Source organism: Neophocaena asiaeorientalis, unplaced genomic scaffold (assembly GCF_003031525.2).
Source record: "Neophocaena asiaeorientalis asiaeorientalis breed wild unplaced genomic scaffold, Neophocaena_asiaeorientalis_V1.1 scaffold174, whole genome shotgun sequence".
In the NCBI taxonomy this organism is placed as follows: Eukaryota; Metazoa; Chordata; class Mammalia; order Artiodactyla; family Phocoenidae; genus Neophocaena; species Neophocaena asiaeorientalis.
The window spans coordinates 3161163-3184655 of record NW_020174922.1 but is presented as its reverse complement, the minus strand read 5'-3'; the positions used below and the strand labels follow the sequence as shown (position 1 = coordinate 3184655).

General features: G+C 34.2%; 1 protein-coding gene across 5 annotated transcripts in view; it reads left to right on the top strand.

Moving 5' to 3' along the window:
• Window positions 1–23493, top strand: part of PSIP1 (PC4 and SRSF1 interacting protein 1) — a 37691-nt gene that overhangs the window by 7369 nt on the left and 6829 nt on the right. For 4 of the 5 annotated variants that reach the window (XM_024760461.1, XM_024760462.1, XM_024760463.1 and 1 more), the window contains exons 4-10: window positions 7427–7565; window positions 9825–9929; window positions 10712–10774; window positions 15464–15560; window positions 16941–17016; window positions 20833–21061; window positions 21994–22112. In XM_024760461.1, coding sequence (XP_024616229.1) covers window positions 7427–7565; window positions 9825–9929; window positions 10712–10774; window positions 15464–15560; window positions 16941–17016; window positions 20833–21061; window positions 21994–22112 — 828 coding nt within the window. Of the gene's footprint in view, window positions 1–7426; window positions 7566–9824; window positions 9930–10711; window positions 10775–15463; window positions 15561–16940; window positions 17017–20832; window positions 21062–21993; window positions 22113–23425; window positions 23454–23493 lie in introns of those variants that run through there. The other variant, XM_024760465.1, reaches the window with a different exon arrangement.

The window sequence follows — 23493 nt, the reverse complement described above, 5'->3', positions numbered from 1 at the left end:
CCACCAGGGAAACCCCCAATCCTATCTTGGTCTCAGTTTTCACTCTTAATGTATAGTCAAAGTGAACTTGATATTCCAGTCAGATCATGTCATTTCTCTGTCCAAAACCCGTCAATGGCTGCCTTATTACAGACAAAACTCCCAAGTTTTGTCGACAGATGCTATTTATGAGACCCTATATGAACTAGTCTGTGTTTACCATTCCAACCTCATCACGTTTTTTCACTGTTACACAAATATATTTCATCTTGTCTCAAGTCCTTCTTGGGTGTTTTCTCTGTTGGGAAAGGTATGTCTTCAGATTTTCAGTCATTTAGATCTTAGCTCAAATCCTCCTTTTTATGCTTTTTCTCCATTGCACTGATGACTGAAATTTTTTTCTTTTCCTTCACCCACAAGTGAAAAGCTTGGAGAGCAGGTACCTTGTCTATCTTGTTTGTCATCATTTGCTTAAGTGCCTGGCACATAGTAGCTGTTAAATAAATGTTTGGTGAGAGATAGACAGCTTTGTGACCTAGATAAAATCATTTATGGATTATGAATTTGCTGTCCATTAGCTAGCATTTGTATAGTTTTTAAGACAACTGATCATAAGGCTGTCTTTGAATCCCGCCATATATCTGCTGTATGACCTGCTGTATGGCAGGTTACCTAGCCTTGTGTCCTTCCCTTCCTTACTTGTAAAATGAGAATAATAAAATACTCGACCTCAGAATTTGAGGTGCAAACAAGATACTACATGAAAGATGCTTAGAACAGTGCTTGGCATGTATTAAACACTAAGCATATGTTAGCTATTAATAGTTAAAGGTAATGTTGCATATTATTTTTTCACGACTAATACTTGTGTTTATTAAATTGTTTGCAGTGCAGTTTGAATTCTGCTGACTAATACCATTGCTAATTGAGGGAATACTCTCATCTAAGGTCTATTTATTTCTCTAAAGTCAGAAAATTTTAAATGAAGATGGTGTTTTTGCCGCTTTTATCTCCTTACTGCTCTTGTCTTAATTCAAAGATGTTAGATGCACAGTTCTAGGAACCTTAAAAATATCCATCACAGGCTGTTTCAAAACCTGCCTAATGTACAGTTTTAGGAGTGAAGGTGAATGGGGGAGGTACTGCTTGTTGGTCGGTTTTTTGTATAACCTGTCCACAAGAAAGGAATAAAGAAATGAATCATAAGGATAGGATTTTATTTTCTTCTACACTAGTTTTTCTATACAGTTTCTGTACTACAGACATCGCTGTATGTGTTGGTGAGGGGCTTGTACGGTTTCTCATGAGCCTTATATAATGAGAGGAACTGTTTTTTCATCTCTATACTGTCAGGTTCATGGCACATTACGTAGATGTATCAGTTGTCTGTTGCATCATCTTCTATTATAAAATAGTGTGTGCTGTTATAAAATCTAGTTTAAAACAGTATGTTTCCTATTTTGTGATTTAATAATAATAGAGAAATGAAACAGCAAGTTAGAATCAATGTTTTAAAAGGTAGACGTTTCTGTATTATAATATGACTTGGCAACAGTTAAATGAGTTTTGAGCTTCATGTCTTTAGCTCTGATAAGCATTCGCATGCCATTTTTTATATGCAACTTTGGTTTGCTTTAAAGGAAAGGTTCTAGGTGTGTGATAACTGAGTTTTGTGAGACATATATGTGTATGTTTTCATGGGTATGTACATTGTTTCCAAAAAGTGACTTTAGAGAGAGAACTGCTTTTCTGTTTACTTACATTCTGTGAAAATTGGGATACACAGGAACACACTTACGGTCTTCAGGCATACGCCACTTAGGAAACACACTTGCAGGCTTTAAGTTGCTTCACAATTATAACATTAGTACTGTAGTTAATGATTTGCTATTTTCTTAGGACATTTTACATGAGCTTTGATCCTTGTGGGCTTTGACATTGGTATTTGGAATGAGTTCATACGTATAGGGATGTAACATCAATAGTTTATTAGTAGATATTTCAAAGACTATATTACAGTGGTTATAGGAAACCCTGAAACCTTTTTAAGGGAACACTGTACAGAGTGGAGGCTATGCTGTTTAATAGCTAGATAACCTTGCCTGCATCAGTTAATCTTTCTGGCCTTCAGTTTTCTAATCTTTAAAAGGAGGATCTTGGTGATCCCTAAGTGTTCCTTTCAGCTCTGGAATTTGGTGGGTAATACGCTTTGAATTAATGTATATCTTTTCATTGTAAAAATTTTAAAAACAATGTTAAAAGAGTTCTCTACAAAGGAAACAGTCATTTTTACTACTAATTTTTAGAAACAATCCCTAAACCTGTTACTGTCTTAGTATATTTTTTTTGAGATTTATATGTCATTTAAAAATGGAATGCTTTGAAGAATGAATCAGAGCCACAGCCACATAAGGTTGTGCCCTTGGGGACTAGTGCTGGCTGTTTAAAAACTAATCTGAGCCCTGTGTACCAAACCTGTGGGATTGCATCCCTGGGGAGGATTCTTTGTGTGTGTATGTGTTTTCTTCTTTTTTTTAATTGAAATGTAATTGATATATATTGTATAAGTTTAAGGTGTGTTGATTTTGATACATTTATATATTGGAGTATTACCACCATGATTTGATACATTTATATATTGCAATATGATTACCTGCCACCATAGCATTAGGTAACATTTCCATTAGGTCCCTTAATTAGTCATTTCTTTTTTTGTGGTGACAACATGAGAGGATTCTTTTTTCATCCACCATAGTTTTTTGAGTCTCATTAAGGAGCTCTGTAGTCTTGAGCATATCATTTGAGCCAGCAGTTCTACTTAGAATTTATTAGGAAGATACGTGAAAAGATTGAGCAATACATTATTTACTGTAGCTGCATTTTATAATAGAAAATTTGATACAGAAAATGGTCCAACAATAGATAAATTTTGGGAAAGCTATTCAATGAAATAGTATTTAGCTGTTAAGTAATTGTTGACATGAGATGTTCATTATAATTTGAGAAAGTATTTATGGATGAGTATGTATCATATCCATTAAAATGACATGTTTATATCTGTATATATGCAACGAACAAGTGGGTGAAACCAGTGGCTATCTGTAATTGGTAAAATTCTGGATCATTTTTGTTTTCTTTGATGGGATGTGGTATTCACTGTAAAATATTTTAACAGCTTTATTGAGATGTAATTCATATCCCAAACAATTAATCCAGTTAAAACGTACAATTCAGTAGATCTTAGTATATCCAGAGAGTAGTGTAGACATTAGCACAGTTTTAGAACATCTCCATCACCCCAAATACAGACCCTGTATGCATTAGCAGATACTTTGCATTTCTCCTTTCTCCCTCCTGTCTTGCCATACGGAACCACTAATCACTGCCTGTTCTGAGCATTTCATATAAATTGAACTATACAATATGAGGTCTTTAATGACCTTTTTTTCTTTTAACTTAGCAAAATGTTTTTGATTTTGTTTGCGGTACGCGGGCCTCTCACTGCTGTGGCCTCTCCCGCCGCGGAGCACAGGCTCCGGACGCGCAGGCCCAGCGGCCACAGCTCACAGGCCCAGCTGCTCCGCAGCACGTGGAATCCTCCCGGACCGGGGCACGAACCCGTGTCCCCTGCATCAGCAGGCGGACCCTCAACCACTGCGCCACCAGGGAAGCCCATGTGTGAATATTTTTTTAACCATCTATATATAACATGAATTATTTAGATTTGCAAAGGTCTTCTCTCAGTTGGAATGGCATAGTTATTTAATTTTTGGTATATTGATAAACATGTAAATTTAAGTATGACTTATAATATGAACATAATAGTAAAATAATAGAAAGTAGTGCTTGAAAACCTGACTGGAGGAGGAGCAGGGAGAGAAGTTTTTTAAAACCTATTCTGCAAAATTAAGAATAAAGGTTAACCAAGTGTAATAAAAATGTATATGTAAAACAAGGTGGTATAAGACCAAATATAAGTGACTACACTATGTGAATAGAATTCTCTGTTAAGGTCTTTTGATCGGATTAATCCTATTAAACTACCTTTGTCGTATTTTCTGAGACAAGGCTCAAACAAGTCACGGCCAGGTAACAATATAATGTCACAAAGAAAGCAAGAATGGGACCATTGCTGTCTGATAAAAGTAGAATTTAAAGTCAAAGCATGAAGAGGAGAGAAGGATACAGGCATTCCTTAGCTTTGCATAGTTCTAGTATGTTTAAATTTTGGTCACCATGGTTTAGGTAAACAGCGCCAGTCCCCGCAACAATGTTTCAAATTTCACTTACTCTGGAATACTAACTGTAACTATGTAGACTACAAAATTTGTTGCTAGTTCTTCAGTCCACAAATCAAGATGTAAATAACAGATGCATAGCATGTCACTTTTTTTTGAAGTTTCTTGGTGATTGGTCAGTGTGCATCTGTTTCTCACTTCAAGCATATATAGCACAATGTGTAGTAGTGCTGTTGCCTCTTTGTCTTTCAATGATAATACCCACCCAGGTTACATTTAAAGAAAAAATAAGATGGGGAATCGGCCAACAAAGAAACTGATAATGCCAGAAGTGAAATTTGAATTGAATGTAAATGCAGTTATAGAATAAATAGCCTTGTGAATGTAGATGTGCTGTATATAGGGAGACTAGATACACAGCCAGAGCAGCTTAGGGAAGGCAAGCTTATCAACATAAATGAGGGAAGTGGTTGTAATAAAAAGGATGAAGATGTCTCAGAGGAAGTGACACCAACAAAAAGCATTAAAGATATGCCATAACATTGAAAATACAAAAGACAAAATGTTAGAAACTGATCAGATTTAGAAAGGAGTATGACACATTGCCTTAGGCATAGAAAATATGCTTACTCTGTGTCATAAGTTGTGTGATCAGAAGGGGCAAGCACTGTTAAAACTATTCTTAAGTTTTTTACAAAGACAGGAAACACTTTAATCTCAATGTTTCTAATGTTTTAAATTACAGTGTACTAAATAATTAGTATTAGTTTTACTATATTTAAAATTTCCTTACACACTGTCAGTAATAGTGCATTTAGTGTTTTGACAATTTTTGAAGGTTTTGGAACAATTGTAATTTTTCCCATTGTTCAGTAAGATTGCCTTGCACAGTCAATTTTGTGTTCTCTCATTGTCATACAAAGTGAGGACTGCCTATTTTGGGGAAAGAAAAATTATATAAATTGAACTGTCAAACCTTTATATGCTAAATAACATCATGGTAGAATCAGTTTTCTCTTTTGAATACCTTTTTGGTTTAGAATCATATCTAAAAATGACCCATGTTTGAAGTTTTAAGACATTTTTCTGCAATTTTATTAAGTATTTAAGGTCCCTTCCACTTCTTCAAGTTTCTGATGCCACCAGTTTTGAACCCTTTGGGGATTTTGAACTATAAATTAGGGTACTGACTCGCTTTCTTCTATATTGCTGTTTCGTATCCAACTTTCTTAGTCTTCCCAGCTTTCAAACCTGTTGATAATGTCCCTTGTCATCTTTAGCCTTATGAGTTATGGGGTTTTAGGAGAGAGAATTGCTTTGCTCTAACTGCAAGTATGTTTTATTTTTGATGGTGTTTTTAACTCGAGTCATCTACTTGGAATTTGAAGCTGATTATGCAGGAGGAATTGCTTTACTGTTTTAACTAAATGTGTTAAATTTTCTAATTTTAGATTATGGGTAGGAATGAATGATGCCTAGTAAAAGTCTGAATTTCTAGATCAAATGAGATAGTGATGATTTAAAAGTGCCTTAACTGATGTGCAGTTAAAATACATGGATACTTTGAGTATTTATAAATTGCAGAATTTAAATAATAAAGCTGACTTATATGCATTTGATTATATTTAAGTAGAGCCCTAAGGCTCTTTTTTATTGAAATTTTATCTTAAAGCCTTTTAAAATATTCTAAACTGGAATGTGAGCTATAGTCATTAGGTCCCTAATTCTTAAAGAATTTCAGCAGATACGGAATTTGTGATAGATAATTAGTAATTAATAATCTTAAATTGTAGCATATTTTAGAGAAAATGAGTAGTAATTTGATTTTCCTCTTGCTTTGGAGAATACATATATATCAGCCATTATAGCAAAAAACTGGTACATTCTCTGCATCTACCTTTATAGGATTGACAGACTTCTACAGAACTGACTGACATAGGGAGATATATAATGGGGCTGTTTTGGGGATTATATCTAAATATATATGTATATATACACAAAAAAAATAGTTGTCATCATTCACGGGTTCCATATTTATTAATTTGTCTGCTCACTAAAATGTATTTATAATCCCAAATCAATACCTGTGGTGCCTTCATGGTCATGTCTGTGTGTGAAATGGCAAAAAATTTGAGTAACTTGATGCACACATTCGTAGCTGAGGCTGAACCAAGGCCATGCTTTACCTTGTTTCAGCTCTCATATTGTAAACAAGTGTCCTTTTTGCAGTCTGTGTAGTGCCACGGCTTTTGTATTTTTGTGCTTTTTCTTGGTCATTTTGCCGTTTATAATAGCACCCAAATGTAGTACTTGAAGTGCCATTTGGTGTTCCTAAGTGCAAGAAGCCTGTGCTTTGCCTTATGGAGAAAATATGTGTTATGTAAGCTGTTGGCTGTGAGTTCAGTGTTAATGAATTACCAGTGTATATTAAATAAGGTGTCTTTAAACAGAAACACATAAAACAATGTTATGTACTGATTGGTTGAAAAAATGTTGTGACCAGAGGAACCTACCCTGTATTTACCCTGGAGCAGTGGTACAGTATTCCTTAATTCAGTGTTCATGGTGACATTATAGAATATAATTACCATGAATACAAGAATTGACTCTAATATATATGTGTGTGTGTGTATATATATATATATATATATGAATGAACAAAGCAGTTACAACATCTGATTCCCTCATTGAATAAAGTAAAAGTCTTAACATACTTATTTTCTAAAAATCTACATGTATGTATATACAAATATTAAAACATACATATAATATACCTTATTGACAATGTTTTGAGTTGTATATTCCAAACTACTTTGTAGTAAAACTATATTTAGAATGCATTTAAATGTATAGATTAATGCAGTCTTGTGACACTCTTTCATTTTTATGCATGTTTATAGTAAAATCTGTAAAATTATAGCAAAATTTACCATTTTTAAGTGTGCAGTTTAGTGGCATTCAGTACATTGACATTGTCGTGCAATTTGTGTGGTTTTTTTCAATTAGGATTATGGATCTAGGAGTTTGTGACTGAATTTAATAAAAGCATTTGGAATTAAATATTATTTGTGACTACCTTGAATTTATGTATGATTTTTAATGCGTTTTAGATTAAAAATTTTTGATAATTGCGTTCATAGGGTAGTGCTATTTAATCACTTATATTTGAGATTGCTTTACACTCACATTTCCCCCCCCTCCTGTTTTAGTGCTTTTTTAGGCCCAAAGGACATATTTCCTTACTCAGAAAATAAGGAAAAGTACGGCAAACCAAATAAACAAAAAGGCTTTAATGAAGGTTTATGGGAGATAGATAACAATCCGAAAGTGAAATTTTCAAGTCAACAGGTGCGTCATATTACGTAAAATTTAGTTTAGTATTATTTACTCAGTTTTGGAGAATAATCACTATTCTAGCTACAAGAAAATGATTGAAGAGCCTTATAAATTTCAGATTAAATTGTTCTTATTTATGAGGTTGAACCTTGGACTTTTGTATGTAGATAACTGATGAAATTCTTGCCTTCGTGGTCAAATAGATCTCAGAAAACTGGGAAACACTCAGTTGTTTAAATCCTGATTGAGGGTTTATTTAATGTATTGAATTTAAAGTCACATATACTGTTTCCTTAAATTCAGGTTTAATAACTTGAAGGGTGTGTTTTTTTCTCATTTTAATTTCTAAATCCATAAAATTTATTAGAATATGAACTTCATGTGGGTTAAATTAAATATGTGACAAAAATACTTATAGCACTATGCAAATTATACTTATTTTTGGTTTCTAGAAGAGCAACCTTTAGACTTTCTTTATTCTGTGTGTGTGTGTGTGTGTGTGTGTGTGTGTGTATGTCTCCAGACTTGAATTAGTAAAAAGTAAACCTAAAGAAGGAATGAGTAAACCTAAAGAAGGAAATAACACACTGAAAATTTTGCAACTTTCTACCTTTAAATCTATATAATTTTTAGTTCTTTGCATGTACCATGCTTTTTTCTCGTGTTTGAGAACTCTTCAGATGCTGTTCTGTCTGGAACATTGAAATCTTTCATTGATGTTCCAGGGCTGCATTAGATGATCCTAAGTGCCTTCATTATCCACCCAAAAGTTATTTGTTACAGTATTCATCATATCACATCATAATTGCTTCTGTACTTGTGTTGACTGCCACAGGCTTATTAGTTCCATAAACAAGGAAGTTGTATGTGTCCTGTGTGCTGGCATTCTTACACGTGTGGAAGGAATAGTTACCCACTAAATGTTGCACAAATGTAAGAATGGATGAATGGTTTCCCATCCTTATTGCCTTGGGAGTCCAAGGAGACTGAGTTGATTGTTTCCTGAAAATAACATTTTGTAACTTAACTTGGATCATACATCCTATGATTGTGCTTTCAAGGTCGTTTTCATCCTCCAGATTGCCTAGCATAGTCACTTTATCCTTTGTTCCTATCTACCTACTTAATCTCCAGGTAGTTTTCACAGTACATACTTGGAATTTTCCATTTCACAGTGAAATTTTTCGTTGGTTGTGTGCATAAAACCCAACAATTTTCTGTTCTTAACAAAAGTATGAATGATTATGGTGGTGTGATGTACTCTGTGTTCCCAGCCCAGACATCCCCAGTGGCACATTCCTGTGGTTTGGTGCAAGCATTGATGCCCAAGCCTATACACAAGAAACAACAAAAAAAAATTTGGCCATCATAATTTATAAATATTTCTATCGTGCTATAAGTAATTTTGGGCACATTTTTACATTTTTTATATACCTTTATAATTTGTGGGTTATCAGCATTGCCTTTTTTTTTTTACAGAAAAGGAAATGGGTTTACAGTTTAAAGACTTGCCAAAGGAAATAGCTAGAAAGGTGCACAGTTTGGATTGCAGTCCCTTCATCTTGTAGATTGGGAGCTTTACCGTCACTTCCCAATGTATACTGTGTTGCCTCTGGTATTCATCGTTTTGGTTAGTTTTATGAAAATCTAGGGACCCTAGGTTACATGCTTAAGTATCTCTCATATGGGGATATTTTTAAAATTTAATGATTACTGGACTCTCCCACTCAGTGTCTGTTAAATCAGAATTCATTTAAGTTTGGGTCTCAGGAATCTGCATTTTAAATAAACTAAGTTTGAGATACAGATCAATAAGAGTCCTTAAAGTTGTGATATATATATCCTTTGTTAAGGCTGTTCGTCTTAGAGTACATAGATTAGCTTCTTTATCCAGAATATTTCAATAGTTGAATACAGTGTAGGTCTGTGCTCCTCTAAATCACCTTACATTGTATCTTGTTGGGCATTTGCTGGTTAGAACATCAGAATGGTATTCTTTGTAATTGTACTTTTAATTTCTGCCTCACCGTTTTATCTGCTGAGATTGTATGCATCAATTGCAGGAATATAGTTCCATGTAAGACTTTCCTAAATAAAATAGTAGCATTTAAAACTTTTCAAAATTGTGTATATTAAAAGTATCCTGTGCAACAGAAATGAGGGTACTTTTCTAGCTTTCTTACAAACAGGCTTTGATTTTTCATGGGTACAAAATTTTAAAGTTGGCGTGAAATATTATTTTGTGAAACTAATAGACTTGATTGTTTATAGGCATCAACTAAACAATCAAATGCGTCATCTGATGTTGAAGTTGAAGAAAAAGAAACTAGTGTTTCAAAGGAAGATACTGACCATGAAGAAAAAGCCAGCAACGAGGTGTGTTTAATTTCTCTTGCATTCTAAACCCATTTTGTTGCAAGGAAGAATTGTAAAATGAGTTGATTGTGGCACAGTAGAGAGCAATCTTTAAAGTAGTTGAGTAATGAATGGGAAAATATTAAAGGCTTATTTCCTTGTGTAAATATTAAATATAGTATTGTAAAATAATTTTTGCATCTTTAAGATGCATGGATATTTTTATTTGAAGTTACTTTGCTGTGCAAAATATGAGGTACAACTGGGAGAGTCACTTACTGTTTGTTAGGAATATTTTTAAAGTGAGGTATTGTTGGATGGATGTACGGGAAAGGATATTGAACCGAATTTTTTAAAACCTAGATTTATTTCCAACTCTGTATTTGATTATCTGAGTGGGGATACTCATTTAGCCTTTCTAGGCTTCATGAAGTTGTTACTTGATCTCCAGAGTCCCAACCCTCTTAACATTCACAATCCTAAAACTGAGGATTCTACTGTAGAGTGTTTTGTAAATTTAAATAGACCAACCTCCCAGTGTACGAGCAAGTGTGACTTTTATATTTGATCTGACAGAGGAAAGCATTTTTTTTTTTTAGGTGAATATACTGGTGATTACTTCCACTTTATAATGAATTAATGTTGAGACTTTTAATGTTTATAATTTCAAAGGTCAGAGAAGCAAAACAAGTTTCCATAGTACTTTTAGTGAAACCTGCTTGTGATTTTTAATTTAAGAAATTTTCTTTCAGTCGTGGCATAATTATCAATTTCATCTGTTGTGTTTTTTTTTTTTTTTTAAGGATGTGACTAAAGCAGTTGACATAACCACTCCAAAAGCTGCCAGAAGAGGGAGAAAGAGAAAGGTAATTCTACTGCTTAACCACAGAGATCTTAAAAGAATTTTTATTTTAGTTGGATTGAGGGAGTGTAGATAATGAAACGGTACCATTTAATTTAGACTTAGCCCTTCACTCTAAGTCCTTTAATTTTTTTAAAGGATAGGTTATGTTGTTCACTTATCAAAGCTATGTTTCTTTTCTTAGTGATACAGCACCCTTAAGTTGAATGGTATACAAAATAAAACGCACCAATTTTCATTCCTTTTAATGATGCTGTCTCAAGTTTTCTCTATAAAATGGATAATATATATACTCATAAGACTGTTGAGAGAATTAATGAGTTAATACATGTAAAATATTTATAATAAATCCTGGTACATAGTGCTTTTTAAGTGTCCATTATTATGTTGTTATTACTTTACAGCATTGTTGCATGAAATGAGAGTATGTGACAGTTTAGGACAAAGTACCTCTTATGCTTTTAATTAGTGTTTCTTCTTCCCTATGTGAAGTTTTGTTCATCACACCTTTTTCTGACCTATTTATGTCTCAGACTGTTATTATATGACAAAGCTACAAAGAAAACAAGAGTTCAGTCTTTAAAAAAATTTTTTTTTGTAGTATTCTGAGTTCAGTGTCTTGTAAGGAAGTAAAATGAGAACAAATAATTACAGTGGCTTTCTATTCCCTGTGGGGTGTGTGTGAAGGGGCTATGATAACTTTAACAAGATTTTAAAAGATAGGCAGAATTTTAGTCAGGCAGATGAAGGAGGAGGAGAGGAGCATGTGAGGCAATTACAGGGGCATAGGGAGAATTTTGCTTCAAGCCATTTCCAGTATTGCATTTCAGTATTATCAGGCCATAAAGTTTGAGGGAAACAAGTACAAAAAACCCCAATGTGTTACCCTGAAGAACTTGGAGAAGGGGTGGGAAGCCATTGAATCATTTTAAATTTCAGGTACTTCTCTTTTTAAAGCAGTGTGAATGATGGGGATTGGACTGGAGCAGTGAGACCAGTTCACTGATAAATTCATTCAGAATTTTGGTCCTCACTTCACTGGCGCAGACAGAAAATCAGCAGCAAATAAGGAAGATAAGGTCTCTGTACTTACTGAACTTATATTTTCGTTGAGACAGACAATAAATACATAAAACAAGAGAATTAAAATGGGGAGTTATGATTGGGACTTGATAACTAAATTATGAAAGGCCTTTGTAAAGAGTTAGCATGACATTTTAGTGGTGTAGATGAGAGAATTTTAAGAGCACCTAAGGAGGTAAAGTTAATAGTTGATTGGAAGTGGGTGTGAAGTGAGGGGGAGGTATCTAGGATGACTCAGGGTGTTGGCTTGGATGACTGGATTATACACTGAGAATGCAGGAGATGTTTTGGTAGCAGAGGCATGAGGAGGTGAATGTGAAACACCTTTGAGAATTAGACTGAAGATACATATTTCTCTGACACCAAAGGGGGGAAAGGTAGAAGTTACAGTTGCAGTCTCTGACATAAAGATAGGATTTAGATAGGTAGTCAAGGGAGAACGTTTATTGAGAAGAACGCAGAAAACCAGAATCCTGAGAGATTATAATGGCGATGAAAAGGCTGCCTTGTAAAATTATGGCTGAGAATGAACTGTCAGGAGAAAAATCTAAGAGAGGATATCAAGCTGAACAAGGGAGGAGAGAATTTTAAGAATGAGGGTGTGGTTAGTAGTATCCCGATGCAGAAGGGGTCCAATAATAATTGACAGTTAGGATCCCCCAGGATACCTTAAGGTCAAATGGTAAGAACAGATGAAGTAGGTTAAAGAATAAAATGTTTAATGTTGAAATTACACTGTGCTTTTGAAATCTTTGAAGGGGAGGAGAGAGAATGCAGCAACAAGGATTTGCATGGTTAAGGGAGGGTGTTAAAAGTGGAAAAATACAATAGAGGCTTTAACACTTTTTCTTTGCGAAACCAGGAAAGATCAAAGATGTGGAAAGAGTATAAAATTACTGTAAGTTAAGAATAATGCTGGGTGAGAGAAAAGGGAGGACACATTTGAGGGAATTGACTTGATGGGAAAGAAATGGACATTTCACCTTTTTTCACAGTGAAGGGAAGGATGGGCAAGACTATTACAAACTTCTAGGGAGACTTGGAAATTAAGGGAATCCCTTTCTGCTGGCCTCAGTCTCTCCCTTCTCCCTCACCAAATTCAAAGCGAGACTGCATGTGTGGTGTAAGGCAGAAAGAAAGGATTGAAAGTTTATGCTAGAGAGAGAAGGAAAGGGCATGACAAAAGACAGGGTAAAGGATTAATGGATGGCTTTGAGATCACAAATGAAGTTGCATAAAATGAATGCATGTTTGTATAATGTTTTTTCAGCAGGGCTCAGCAGCAGGGAATAATAGAGCAGGGAAGGTAGAGTTTTATAGTAACTCTCTGTTGGAGATTTGCGGGACAGGTGCAGCAAAACGAGAATGCAGATGAATAGTAGTTCCATGAGGTTTTTGAGGGATGGCGGGGGGACTTTATGTAAAGTCACGAAGGGAGTAGAGCTAGAAAGTGGGGTAACAGATGGGGAGAAAATTTGTCAAAGGCTTAGAGGTCTCAGTGAGATAAAGTAAAATATGGAAGAAATTAATCTAGAGTCAATATTTGCATTTGAGATATTTAAATATATATATGAAATAACTTAATAGTCCTTTCTCTAGATAAAATATTTCTTTGAGTTAATATTTTCACGAGGAATGGTTTTGACTTGCATGATTTTGCTGTAATAGTCAAGAATATGTCTATGGAAGGGCTGTATTTTTGCTTTGTATAGTGTTTATTTATGGCATTAGTTATTGATGACCTTGTTACCTCTTATTGGTATCTCATAAAGATTCCTACCTGTAATTCTTATGCGACGTCATGATTTATTTCCAAAAATTGAAAGTGTAATTGAAGAGGGGATTTTTTTGCACTGAAGAGTTCATCAGTTTGATCTGAATTTTGGAGAACTTTTGCCCTCTTAACTGCTCACCCTCCTAACTCAATAGAAGAGCTCTCATACAGTCTTGGGTTCTCAACCTTTGGTATAAAAACAGATGCCCGGCTCCCTACTCCAGAGCTATCATCAAATCAGGATTGGGGTGGGGGGTGGTAGGTAGTCTGCAAGTTCCTAGAAATACAACTTGAGCTAATGTTTTGGAAGCAATTTTTGTAATGTTCCTTGAGAACAATTCAAGGGTTACCTTAGATGAGTTTCTTGACTTTTAATAATGCTTTGAATATACATTATTATATTGCAATTACAAAGGCAAAAATAATGTTTAAAAACTAAGAAAGAAATGGATAAATGCTCAGAAGTGGGACTGCTGAGTCAGATTTGCATATTCTGTATTGCTGATATAATGATCAGAAATGTATTACCAGTTTATTGATTTGATCACCATTAATCAATATATGAGTAATTCTCCACATTCTTACCAAAATTGGGCATTACCTCTTAAGTGTTTACAAATCAGATTGTTGATTAAAAGATTAAAAAAAATTTTTATCAGTAAGGTTGGATTATGCAAGTTTTGGCATGATGCTTTATTGCCTTTATTTTTATTGAGGTAGTTCAGGCTGAATTCTAAATAATTGGGGGTGGGGGAGCAGCTCATAGTAGTCCTCCCATTCTTCTCTTTGCTATTTATTTTCTCTTCTTTTTTTTTTAGATGTTGGGGGTAGGAGTTTATTAATTAATTTATTTATTTTTGCTGTGTTGGGTCTTTGTTTCTGTGCGAGGGCTTTTTCTAGTTGTGGCAAGCGGGGGCCATTCTTCATCGCGGTGCGCGGGCCTCTCACTATCGCAGCCTCTCTTGTTACGGAGCACAGGATCCAGACGCAGACGCGCAGGCTCAGTAGTTATGGCTCACAGGCCTAGTTACTCCGCGGCATGTGGGATCCTCCCAGACCAGGGGTCGAACCTGTGTCCCCTGCATTAGCAGGCAGATTCTCAACCACTGTACCACCAGGGAAGCCCTGTTTTCTCTCTTTTCGATTATGATGTTATGTTTGCATTTCCTTTCTAATTGGTGGTTATTAACCTTTGTTGTACTCTAATGCTTGAATTGATTAAACTGATTCTCGTTTGGGGCTATTGTCTCATTACCCTGGGGCATTATAGTTTGCAAAGGGTCATTGCGATTTCTTTACAGTAGTAAATCCTTCTTTATGGAAAATCAGAATAACTCCTAGGGAAGAACAGCAGATGTCTCAGTTCAAAAATAAAACATGTACATTAACAAAGTTAAAGAATGGAAATATCAGCAACTGAATTTCTTGCCTTTTCTAACATTAATTTAGGTTGTACATCCTAAGTACGCGATATAAAGTGTTAGCATTTTGAGATACTCAATGAAAGTACGTTTATAAGCAGTGTGTGGGTATTACACTGTAATTACATTATACTTTAACATTTTGCATCAAGAATATTCATTTTATTTTTATAAATGACTTTTTTAGGTTGAGAATATCTAAAAAGTGAGTTTTTGTTTCCTAGAATTACTAGAATTATAAGCTAAATTTGAGGATATCACTCTGATGAGTTAACTGTTGAAAAATAATGAAGATCAATATATATTATGCTTGTATTTGAACTTGTTATCCTGTAGTGGCACGTTTTTGCCATTGAACTAAATTTGGAATTCCTACTATGTGCTAAATAAGTTAATTTAAATCTTTGTGATTCAGGCAGAAAAACAAGTAGAAACCGAGGAGGCAGGAGTAGTGACTACAGCAACAGCATCTGTTAATCTAAAAGTGAGTCCTAAAAGAGGACGACCTGCAGGTAGGATTATTAATGTTTAAATAGCTGGCTTGTGATTAATATTCTAATCCATTAAAGTGTTGTACCTCAGCTACTTTGGAATAGGGGAATAGGTACTTGGTTATGTGTAATATATAAATTCCAAAGGAGATAAACATTAAGGTTTCTGCTCTTTGTAATAAAGTATTTAAATTTGAAATAACTGCTTGAGACTTTTTCATTTTCTGTTTTATCCCCATTACATTTTCCTTTAATAGCAGCAAATGAGGCCGTGGTGAGATTTAAAATCCATGAATGATGGGTTTATTTTACCTCTTACTTTAGAAATATTAAGCTTTCCAAATGGAATCATAATGAAAACAAGAGAAAAACAGCATTTGAATAATCAAAGCTATTAAATTATTGCATTCTTTCTTTATTAGGGCCTGTACAATATGCAGATGTCTTCAGCACTGCCTATTTAAAGTATTTTACTAATTTGGCAAATAGGAAATAGTTTGGAAGGATCTGTCTCTAATACAAAGTAAAACAAAGAATATTAGCCAAGATAGAGCCAATTTTTTTTTCTACTTCGTAACATAGGATTCTGTTTTCTTTCTTTTTTTTTGGCTGCGTCTGGTCTTAGTTCGACACACGGGCTTCTCTCTAGTTGTGGTGTGCGGGTTTTCTCTCTCTAGCTGTGGCATGCAGGCTCCAGGGCTCCTGGGCTCTATAGTTTGCAGCACGTGGGCTCTCTTGTTGAGGTGTGCTAGCTCAGTAGTTGAGGCATGCAGGTTTAGTTGCCCCGCAGCATGTGGGACCTTAGTTCCCTGACTGGGGATCGAACCCGCATCCCCTGCATTGGCAGGCGGATTCTTTACCACTGGACCACCAGGGAAGTGAAGTCCCATAACATAGGATTCTTAATGAAACAGGATAAAATGAGTAATACCCAAAAAGAAAAAAAAACAATTTACCTAATTTTTACTTTGGAATTTAATAGTGTAATGGATCACATTAATGGTGTTGTTAGAAAATTCAATGAATTCTGATAACAAATTTTCAAATATGTGAGCATACATATACAAATAATACTGTAATATGTATCTGAATATAAGTGCTGCTATCTACTATAAAGTTGAATTTTGTGACATTCCTATTAAACAACAATGAGGGATGTTCTTTTAAGCCCTCAGCCATACTAAGGACAGATTGAAAATACTCTTGATTCACCTCTGTAAATTTTCTGCTGTTAACTCATTTGAACCACTGGAGGGGATATGCTTTTTAAAACCTAAAGTAATTGTTATCTGTTAATAAACTAATATTCTTAGTATATATCATTTGTAACTTTTATATGTGAGATCTACATCTTAACGGGAAAGCTGGTAGTTACAAAATTTTTTTTCCTGTGAATGTCAGCTACAGAAGTCAAGATTCCAAAACCAAGAGGCAGACCCAAAATGGTAAAACAGCCCTGTCCTTCGGAGAGTGACATGTGAGTAAAATTAGTTATGCAGTAAATGAGACATTTCACTTTCAATATGTATAAATTTCTTTGCATTTTTACCAGTTTTATTTACAGGGTGTTCGTTGCTATTACTATTTTGTATTTCTAAGAATTATGGGCAAAACAGTTGAAAAATAGTTTTCATTATGTAAAAAGTTGAAATTGATAGGGAATCGAGAAAAATCTGATACGATTATCGTTTCATTAATCTAAGACATTTTCTTGTATATTAGGATATAAGATACTTGGATAATGCAGGGTAAAATTTATAATAGTTCCCTTTGTTTAAGGGAATTTTTAGACAAAGTATTTTTGAAGCAATTTCCACAAATCTTGCTCCTCCAGAATAATCTTTATTTAAAAAATAATAACACTTAACATTATTTTTGTAAATTTAAAGTTTTAAAGTATTTTGGAATGATAACTAGTTACTAACAAAATAATCAGTTCTTTTTTTTCTTGCCATCTTTCTTTTCCATTATGGATCTTGTTTGTGTTGGATTTTCTGGGTAGAAACTTCACCAGCAGGAATATATATTTAGACAAAGAGGGCAAAACTTTGTAGCTATTGTGTTTAAAGATTTTATAGAAAAGGCTTAAGTGAGTATGTCATTTAAGAATGGATTTTACAGTGTTTTGAATGAAAATACTTTATTGGAAATTTGTTATAGAAGTGTTGGTACTTTTCAGCCAATATATGTTTAAAGAGTTTTATTTTACTGCCAAGCTAGCTGTTTAAATATTCTCGAAAATAGTGGCCAAAAATTACAACATGGTTTTTACTAGTATAGTGAAATTAAGAAATTAGGTACATGCAGGTGAGTTTATGTTTTTAAACATACCAAGTAAATCTCACTTATCTCCTCCCTAAGATGTCTTCTCTAATAAGGGCACCAAGCATCAAGTCTAGGATTTTATGATCAACATAAGGCCTTGATCTAGAGACTTAGGAACTGAAACACAGATTATCTGCTCCCCTCTCCCTTTTGTATATGCACATTGATCTGGGAGGGATAGGGAACCATAATAAATATTCCCAAGGAGAAGATTAAGAGGCACACAGCAGTCATTGTTCCCCAGGAAATCTGTTGGGAAAATATTGTGAGATCCCCCTGTTTTAGATAATAAACAATATTTCCTTGATTAGGTCCGTCCCAATTTTCCCTGAGAGTATCTTCCTAGTCCATTTCTCTCCATGGCTTTTGGCTGATTCTTGGACTGGAAAGTATTAACCCTCCTTATTAGCTGAGCAGCTTTCTTATTCTGCTTTCATACTTTACAGAGTTGGGCCCAAGATTCCTTTTTAAATCTCCATTAGTTTCTCTTAATGCAGCCTAGCGTCCCTTTTGGTAGTAATAATACTTTATTGTTAGCGTGTGTCTGTTTAATTCTAGTCAGCTTTATAAGATTTCTCCAGACATGATTATCTTTTTATACTTAACTAAAAGCACTTTTGAGTTTATAGGTTTTCCTGAAAACCTACTCCCTGGTTTCTTTTTCATAGAACCATTTGTTCATCAGAAGGATCAAGGTATCCCAATTTGAATTCTTAAGGAAAGGCTGGCAACTTAACAACCTTGATTGGATCTTTGACTCCAGTCTTTGTCTGAATTTGAAAATCTTTTACTGGATGGAAGTGACTTTCAACACTGAAATGCATGGGATTTTTTTCTCCTTCCTCTGTCGTCCTATTATTTTTTAAACTTACCTCCTTCTTGAAGTACCCTATCAAATTTATGTTGATAACAATCAACTCAAAATGCCAATATTCTATCTTGAAACCTCTTCACCCAGAGCCACAAGTTCACTGAATAAGTTTTCTCTCCAGTTATCACAGATGACAGTTTTACCCATTGTATAATATGTTAGGGTTTCAAATGCAAAGCAAGTGTCAAACGTTTTAGGTTTTGATGATGGACAACCCCAAAATACCAGTAGCTTACAATATTTATTTTTCACTTGTGCTATATGTAGGCTGGGCATTGGCTGTTATAGATACTGTCAGCTTTGTATCTGGGCAAAAACTCAGTGGAGTGTAGAGCACAACTATATAAGCTCTTCTGAATGTTAAGCTCTCCACCATGAGAACAGCGTGTATCTGCTAGTGACAGCTTCTTTGCTGTGGGTCCTGAAATGACAAGACAGTGGATAGAGTCCAGAAGAGCTGAAACCATCTCATAATCCTCATGTGAAGTAAAAATATTTGTTATAAGCCACTGAGATATTTTGGGTTGTGTTTGCATTAATTTTTGCTATTAACATGTATTTATAATTTTATTTATAACATTTTAATGTTTCCTATTGTACCTTGACCTATTGAAAAGGGAATTATCACCATGAGGTCTGTATTTCATGGAAGATGGTAAGGAGGGAGGACCATTGGGAAAAGACTTAATTGCAGCAAGCAGTGACAGTTACGTTTATGGGAGTTCTCTGCTTTGACACTGTTTTAAAAACTTTGAAATAATAATCCCATTTCTTAAAAACTTAACGATACACTTAAATCTACCTTTAAAAAACAGCTGCATGGTATTCCACTGTGTATGTATCATAATTCTTAAAAGTTTATTTCTTGTATGGATACATTTTTTTAGACATTGTCATGTGTCATTTTGTACATGTGCAAACGTATTGGTTAGAATACATTGCTAGAAGCAGATTTACTGGGTTAAAAGGATATTTTTATTTTTAATACCTGCCTCTTTGCATAGGGGGTAACATTTTGGGGGAGGCAGTTCGTCAATATCTAAGAGCCATGGGAATGCCTTTTATATTTGATTCTCTGTTCCCATCTCCACAAAACAATCATTATTAAAATATTTGCCCCCTTGTGGAAGTATTGAATAAAGTTAAGTGATTTTACTTTCCTGCTTTTTCTTCCATTGATTAAAAAAGTAAAGGATGAAACCTATATATAACATTTGAAAATAAACATAGCCAATGGTAGTTACGTGACAAAAAATTTCTAAAGAAATAAAGTGATTTTTTTTTTTCTTTTCCAATTTAATAATCTTAAGGGTTCAAGGAAGCAGTTGTCTGGTAGGTCAGTGGATTTGGAATTGAGATATTGGGCTATTTGACCTTTGCACCATCATTTTCTCATTCGTTGAATGGGTTGGACTAAATGATCTGGGGTCCTTTCCAGCTTTCAAATCCATTGATGTAATTATATAATATGTGTAAGTCTCAATGAAATTCCTTGAACAATTTAACATTAAGGTTAATTGGCCATATATTTTACCATTATATGTGTCAGTTGGGAGCCTTTTACATTGCAAAGCATATTTCTTTAAATTTTAAAATGACCTTATTTCACCATTACGCAGTTCGATTCTGCAATTGTATTTTTCCCAGCATGGCTACTTTTATAAATACGTTTTGACCGAGCGCCATAAAATCTAGGCATCTTACACATCTTATACACGGCTGTTCCCCAAAGTCAAGAACGGTACCATGGCATATGAGATAGTACTCAATATTACTTTTAAGTGAATGAGCCACATTACAAAAAACATGGAAAACAAAGGGGAAAAAATCACTTTTCTATTACCCTAATGCCACTGTAATTTTTCTATCTTCTAACTCATATTAAAAGGATGTTCTTTTCCTTTTATGATTGGTTGATAATGACACTCCATTATATTTTACTTAAAGATATTTAAAATTTGTTTTTAAATAAAAAACAAACTGCATGTAGCTTATTGTTATCCAGAGTACTTACTCAGTTAACTCAGAGAGGTGGCTGAATGACAAGTACTAATGATACATAAAAGATTATTTTTCATTGTTGTGCCTGTGAAATAGGGTAACTGAAGAAGACAAAAGTAAGAAAAAGGGGCAAGAGGAAAAACAACCTAAAAAGCAGCTTAAAAAGGATGAAGAGGGCCAGAAGGAAGAAGATAAGCCAAGAAAAGAGCCAGATAAAAAAGAGGGGAAAAAAGAAGTTGAATCAAAAAGGAAAAATTTAGCTAAAACAGGGCTTACATCAACCTCTGATTCTGAAGAGGAAGGGGATGATCAAGAAGGTGAAAAGGTAGAACGTTTGCATATCAAATAAAATATTTGTTCTATTTTTAGTTTCCTATGTAGTTCTTAATCTTTAGGAAAGTTTCAGTATCTTTATGAAAGTCTATAAATGTGATTAAAAGTTAAAATGAATTTCTTTACCTTTCTGAATAAACTTGAATTACCTGTGTTAAAAAGCATATTTGAAACTTTATTGTACATCCTAAGTTTATTTACCTTTTCACAATTACATGGAAATTAAATGTTGCATGATAAACTTCCAGTAACCCCACCTACCTATTGACAGAAAAGGTAGGAAAGTAGCAAGTTAAGCCAGATAGGTTGTGACCAGTGAAGACAGATGTAAAAAGGTACATTTATACATAGATTTTTATTATTTACCTCAATGAAATTCTTAACACTTCAGGCCTATTTAGGGTACATTTTATTGGTGGTACTTTATTTGAATACAACAGTTGTTTAGGAATTTCATTAAAGCTATACGGTTCTTTTCTGTATAAAAACACGTTTTGTGTATAGCCTTGGAATTCTACAGATCCAGGTTGTATAGGCCTTTCATTTATGTTTATCTAATTTATTAGTACTTTAGGACCCCAAAACTAAATTCGGTAGGTTGAGCAGGTACTTGTCAGTAAACAGGTACTGAAGTCAAAGTCATAGTACAGAGGCAAATAGCCTGAGGTACTTCATTTTAACTCATCTTAACCAAAGCATATCATTCCTATAGCAGTGCAGTCAATAATTATAAATCCCAAAATCATCAAGGGGAAAGTTAAATTTAGATAGCAACATGTAATTATGAGGGTTTTATTTAAATTAGTAATTTATTCATCCCTTAAGAAAACTAGTTGCTTCTTTTCTCCCAAGATTATAATCATAGAAGCATTAGTCACTGACTTGATAGTTAACTAAAAGCATCCTAATTCTCAAATAAAACAGAAGAGAAAAGGTGGAAGAAACTTTCAAACTGCTCATAGAAGGAATATGCTGAAAGGCCAACATGAGAAAGAAACAGCAGAAAGAAAACGCAAGCAAGAGGAACAAATGGAAACTGAGCAGTAAGTATTTTCTTTTTCTAAATTTCGATTTCTTTTTTTAAGCTAGCATGAAATGTTTAAACAATAGAATCTCGTTTTCCAGACTTTCTGAACCCTTTTAAAGAAGTGACTTTTTCAGTGTGTTAGAAAAATGTCCTCAGTATATGATAATCATGTTTCAGGCTTCATTCTTTTCTGAGTAAAGAGGAAATTTACTGAGATAATCACCCTGTGAATTATTTTTAATTTAAACTGAAAGTGCAGATAGGGCTTAACTGTTATAGTGGCTTTGTAGAAAATGTCCTTATCCTCTACTATTTTCTTGTATAATATTAAATAAAGATAATAAATTGGTGGAGAAGGAATGAAAGAAATACCCATATTTGTCATACCACCAGCAGCCCTCCCCCAGAAGACCAGCAAAAATAACAGAGGCACAGCTGGAAACCCAAGAAGCCAGTAAAAGAAAATTTAAAGGCTGACAGGGTTTGCATTAGATGTGTGCAATATAAGTCAAGTTCAAGCTAAGAAGTTTTGATACCTGGAGACAGTATACTTACCATGGGGCATTTCTTTCCCCTTTAAGTTTATTCTATAAAATAATTTTATAAGAGGGAAAACAGCAATGCCAATGATGATTAGGCTTCATGTTTATTACATTTGTTTTCCTAGTTATCTTTAGACTGTCACTTCTGAGTTCTTTCTCTGAAAGGCCTTTCTTTCTTTGTGAAGCGTCTTGCATTATTCTGACTAAACTTTGTTTTTTTTGTTGTTTTAGTGAGGAGGTGATTTTAAAAACATGCTCTAGGTCACTAAGACAAACTTAATAAAAAACAGTGAAATTCTTAAAACTATTCTTAAGTAATTTTGTACTTTTTTTATATATAATCTGTAAGCCGAAAGTCTTTCTTGATAAGTATAGTGCTTGACCATCTGCTTTCTTAGTTTTTTTGGAGGATATATAAGCAGTTTTAGCTACTTGAGGGAGTAATTTAAAAATTGATCTAAAGCTCAGAAATGTTACTCCCTTTAATGTTAAACTTTGACCATTTATGTAAATACTAGAGTTATTTTTTGTTACCTATCCTTTCCTGTCCTTTCACTGAAAAGTTGTTGGACTGTTTGTTGCTTTTAACTTTATTGTGCTCCCCAAATTAAGATATAAAACTAGTTGTTGCTTAGTAAATCTAGCCCAGCCCTTCTTCAGTATCTCAGAGTTAATCTTTATGTGTTTCAATTTCTTTTTGAATGTCCTCCGAATGTAACTTTCTCAAATTCTAATATTTGTGTTTTCTTTCCTTCTCCTGTTATTACAAAACTTTGTACTTGGACAGTTTTGCTCTGTAAAGCATTTCAGATGCAGCTTGTATGAAATGCATTATGCAAAATAAAGTTTATTGTA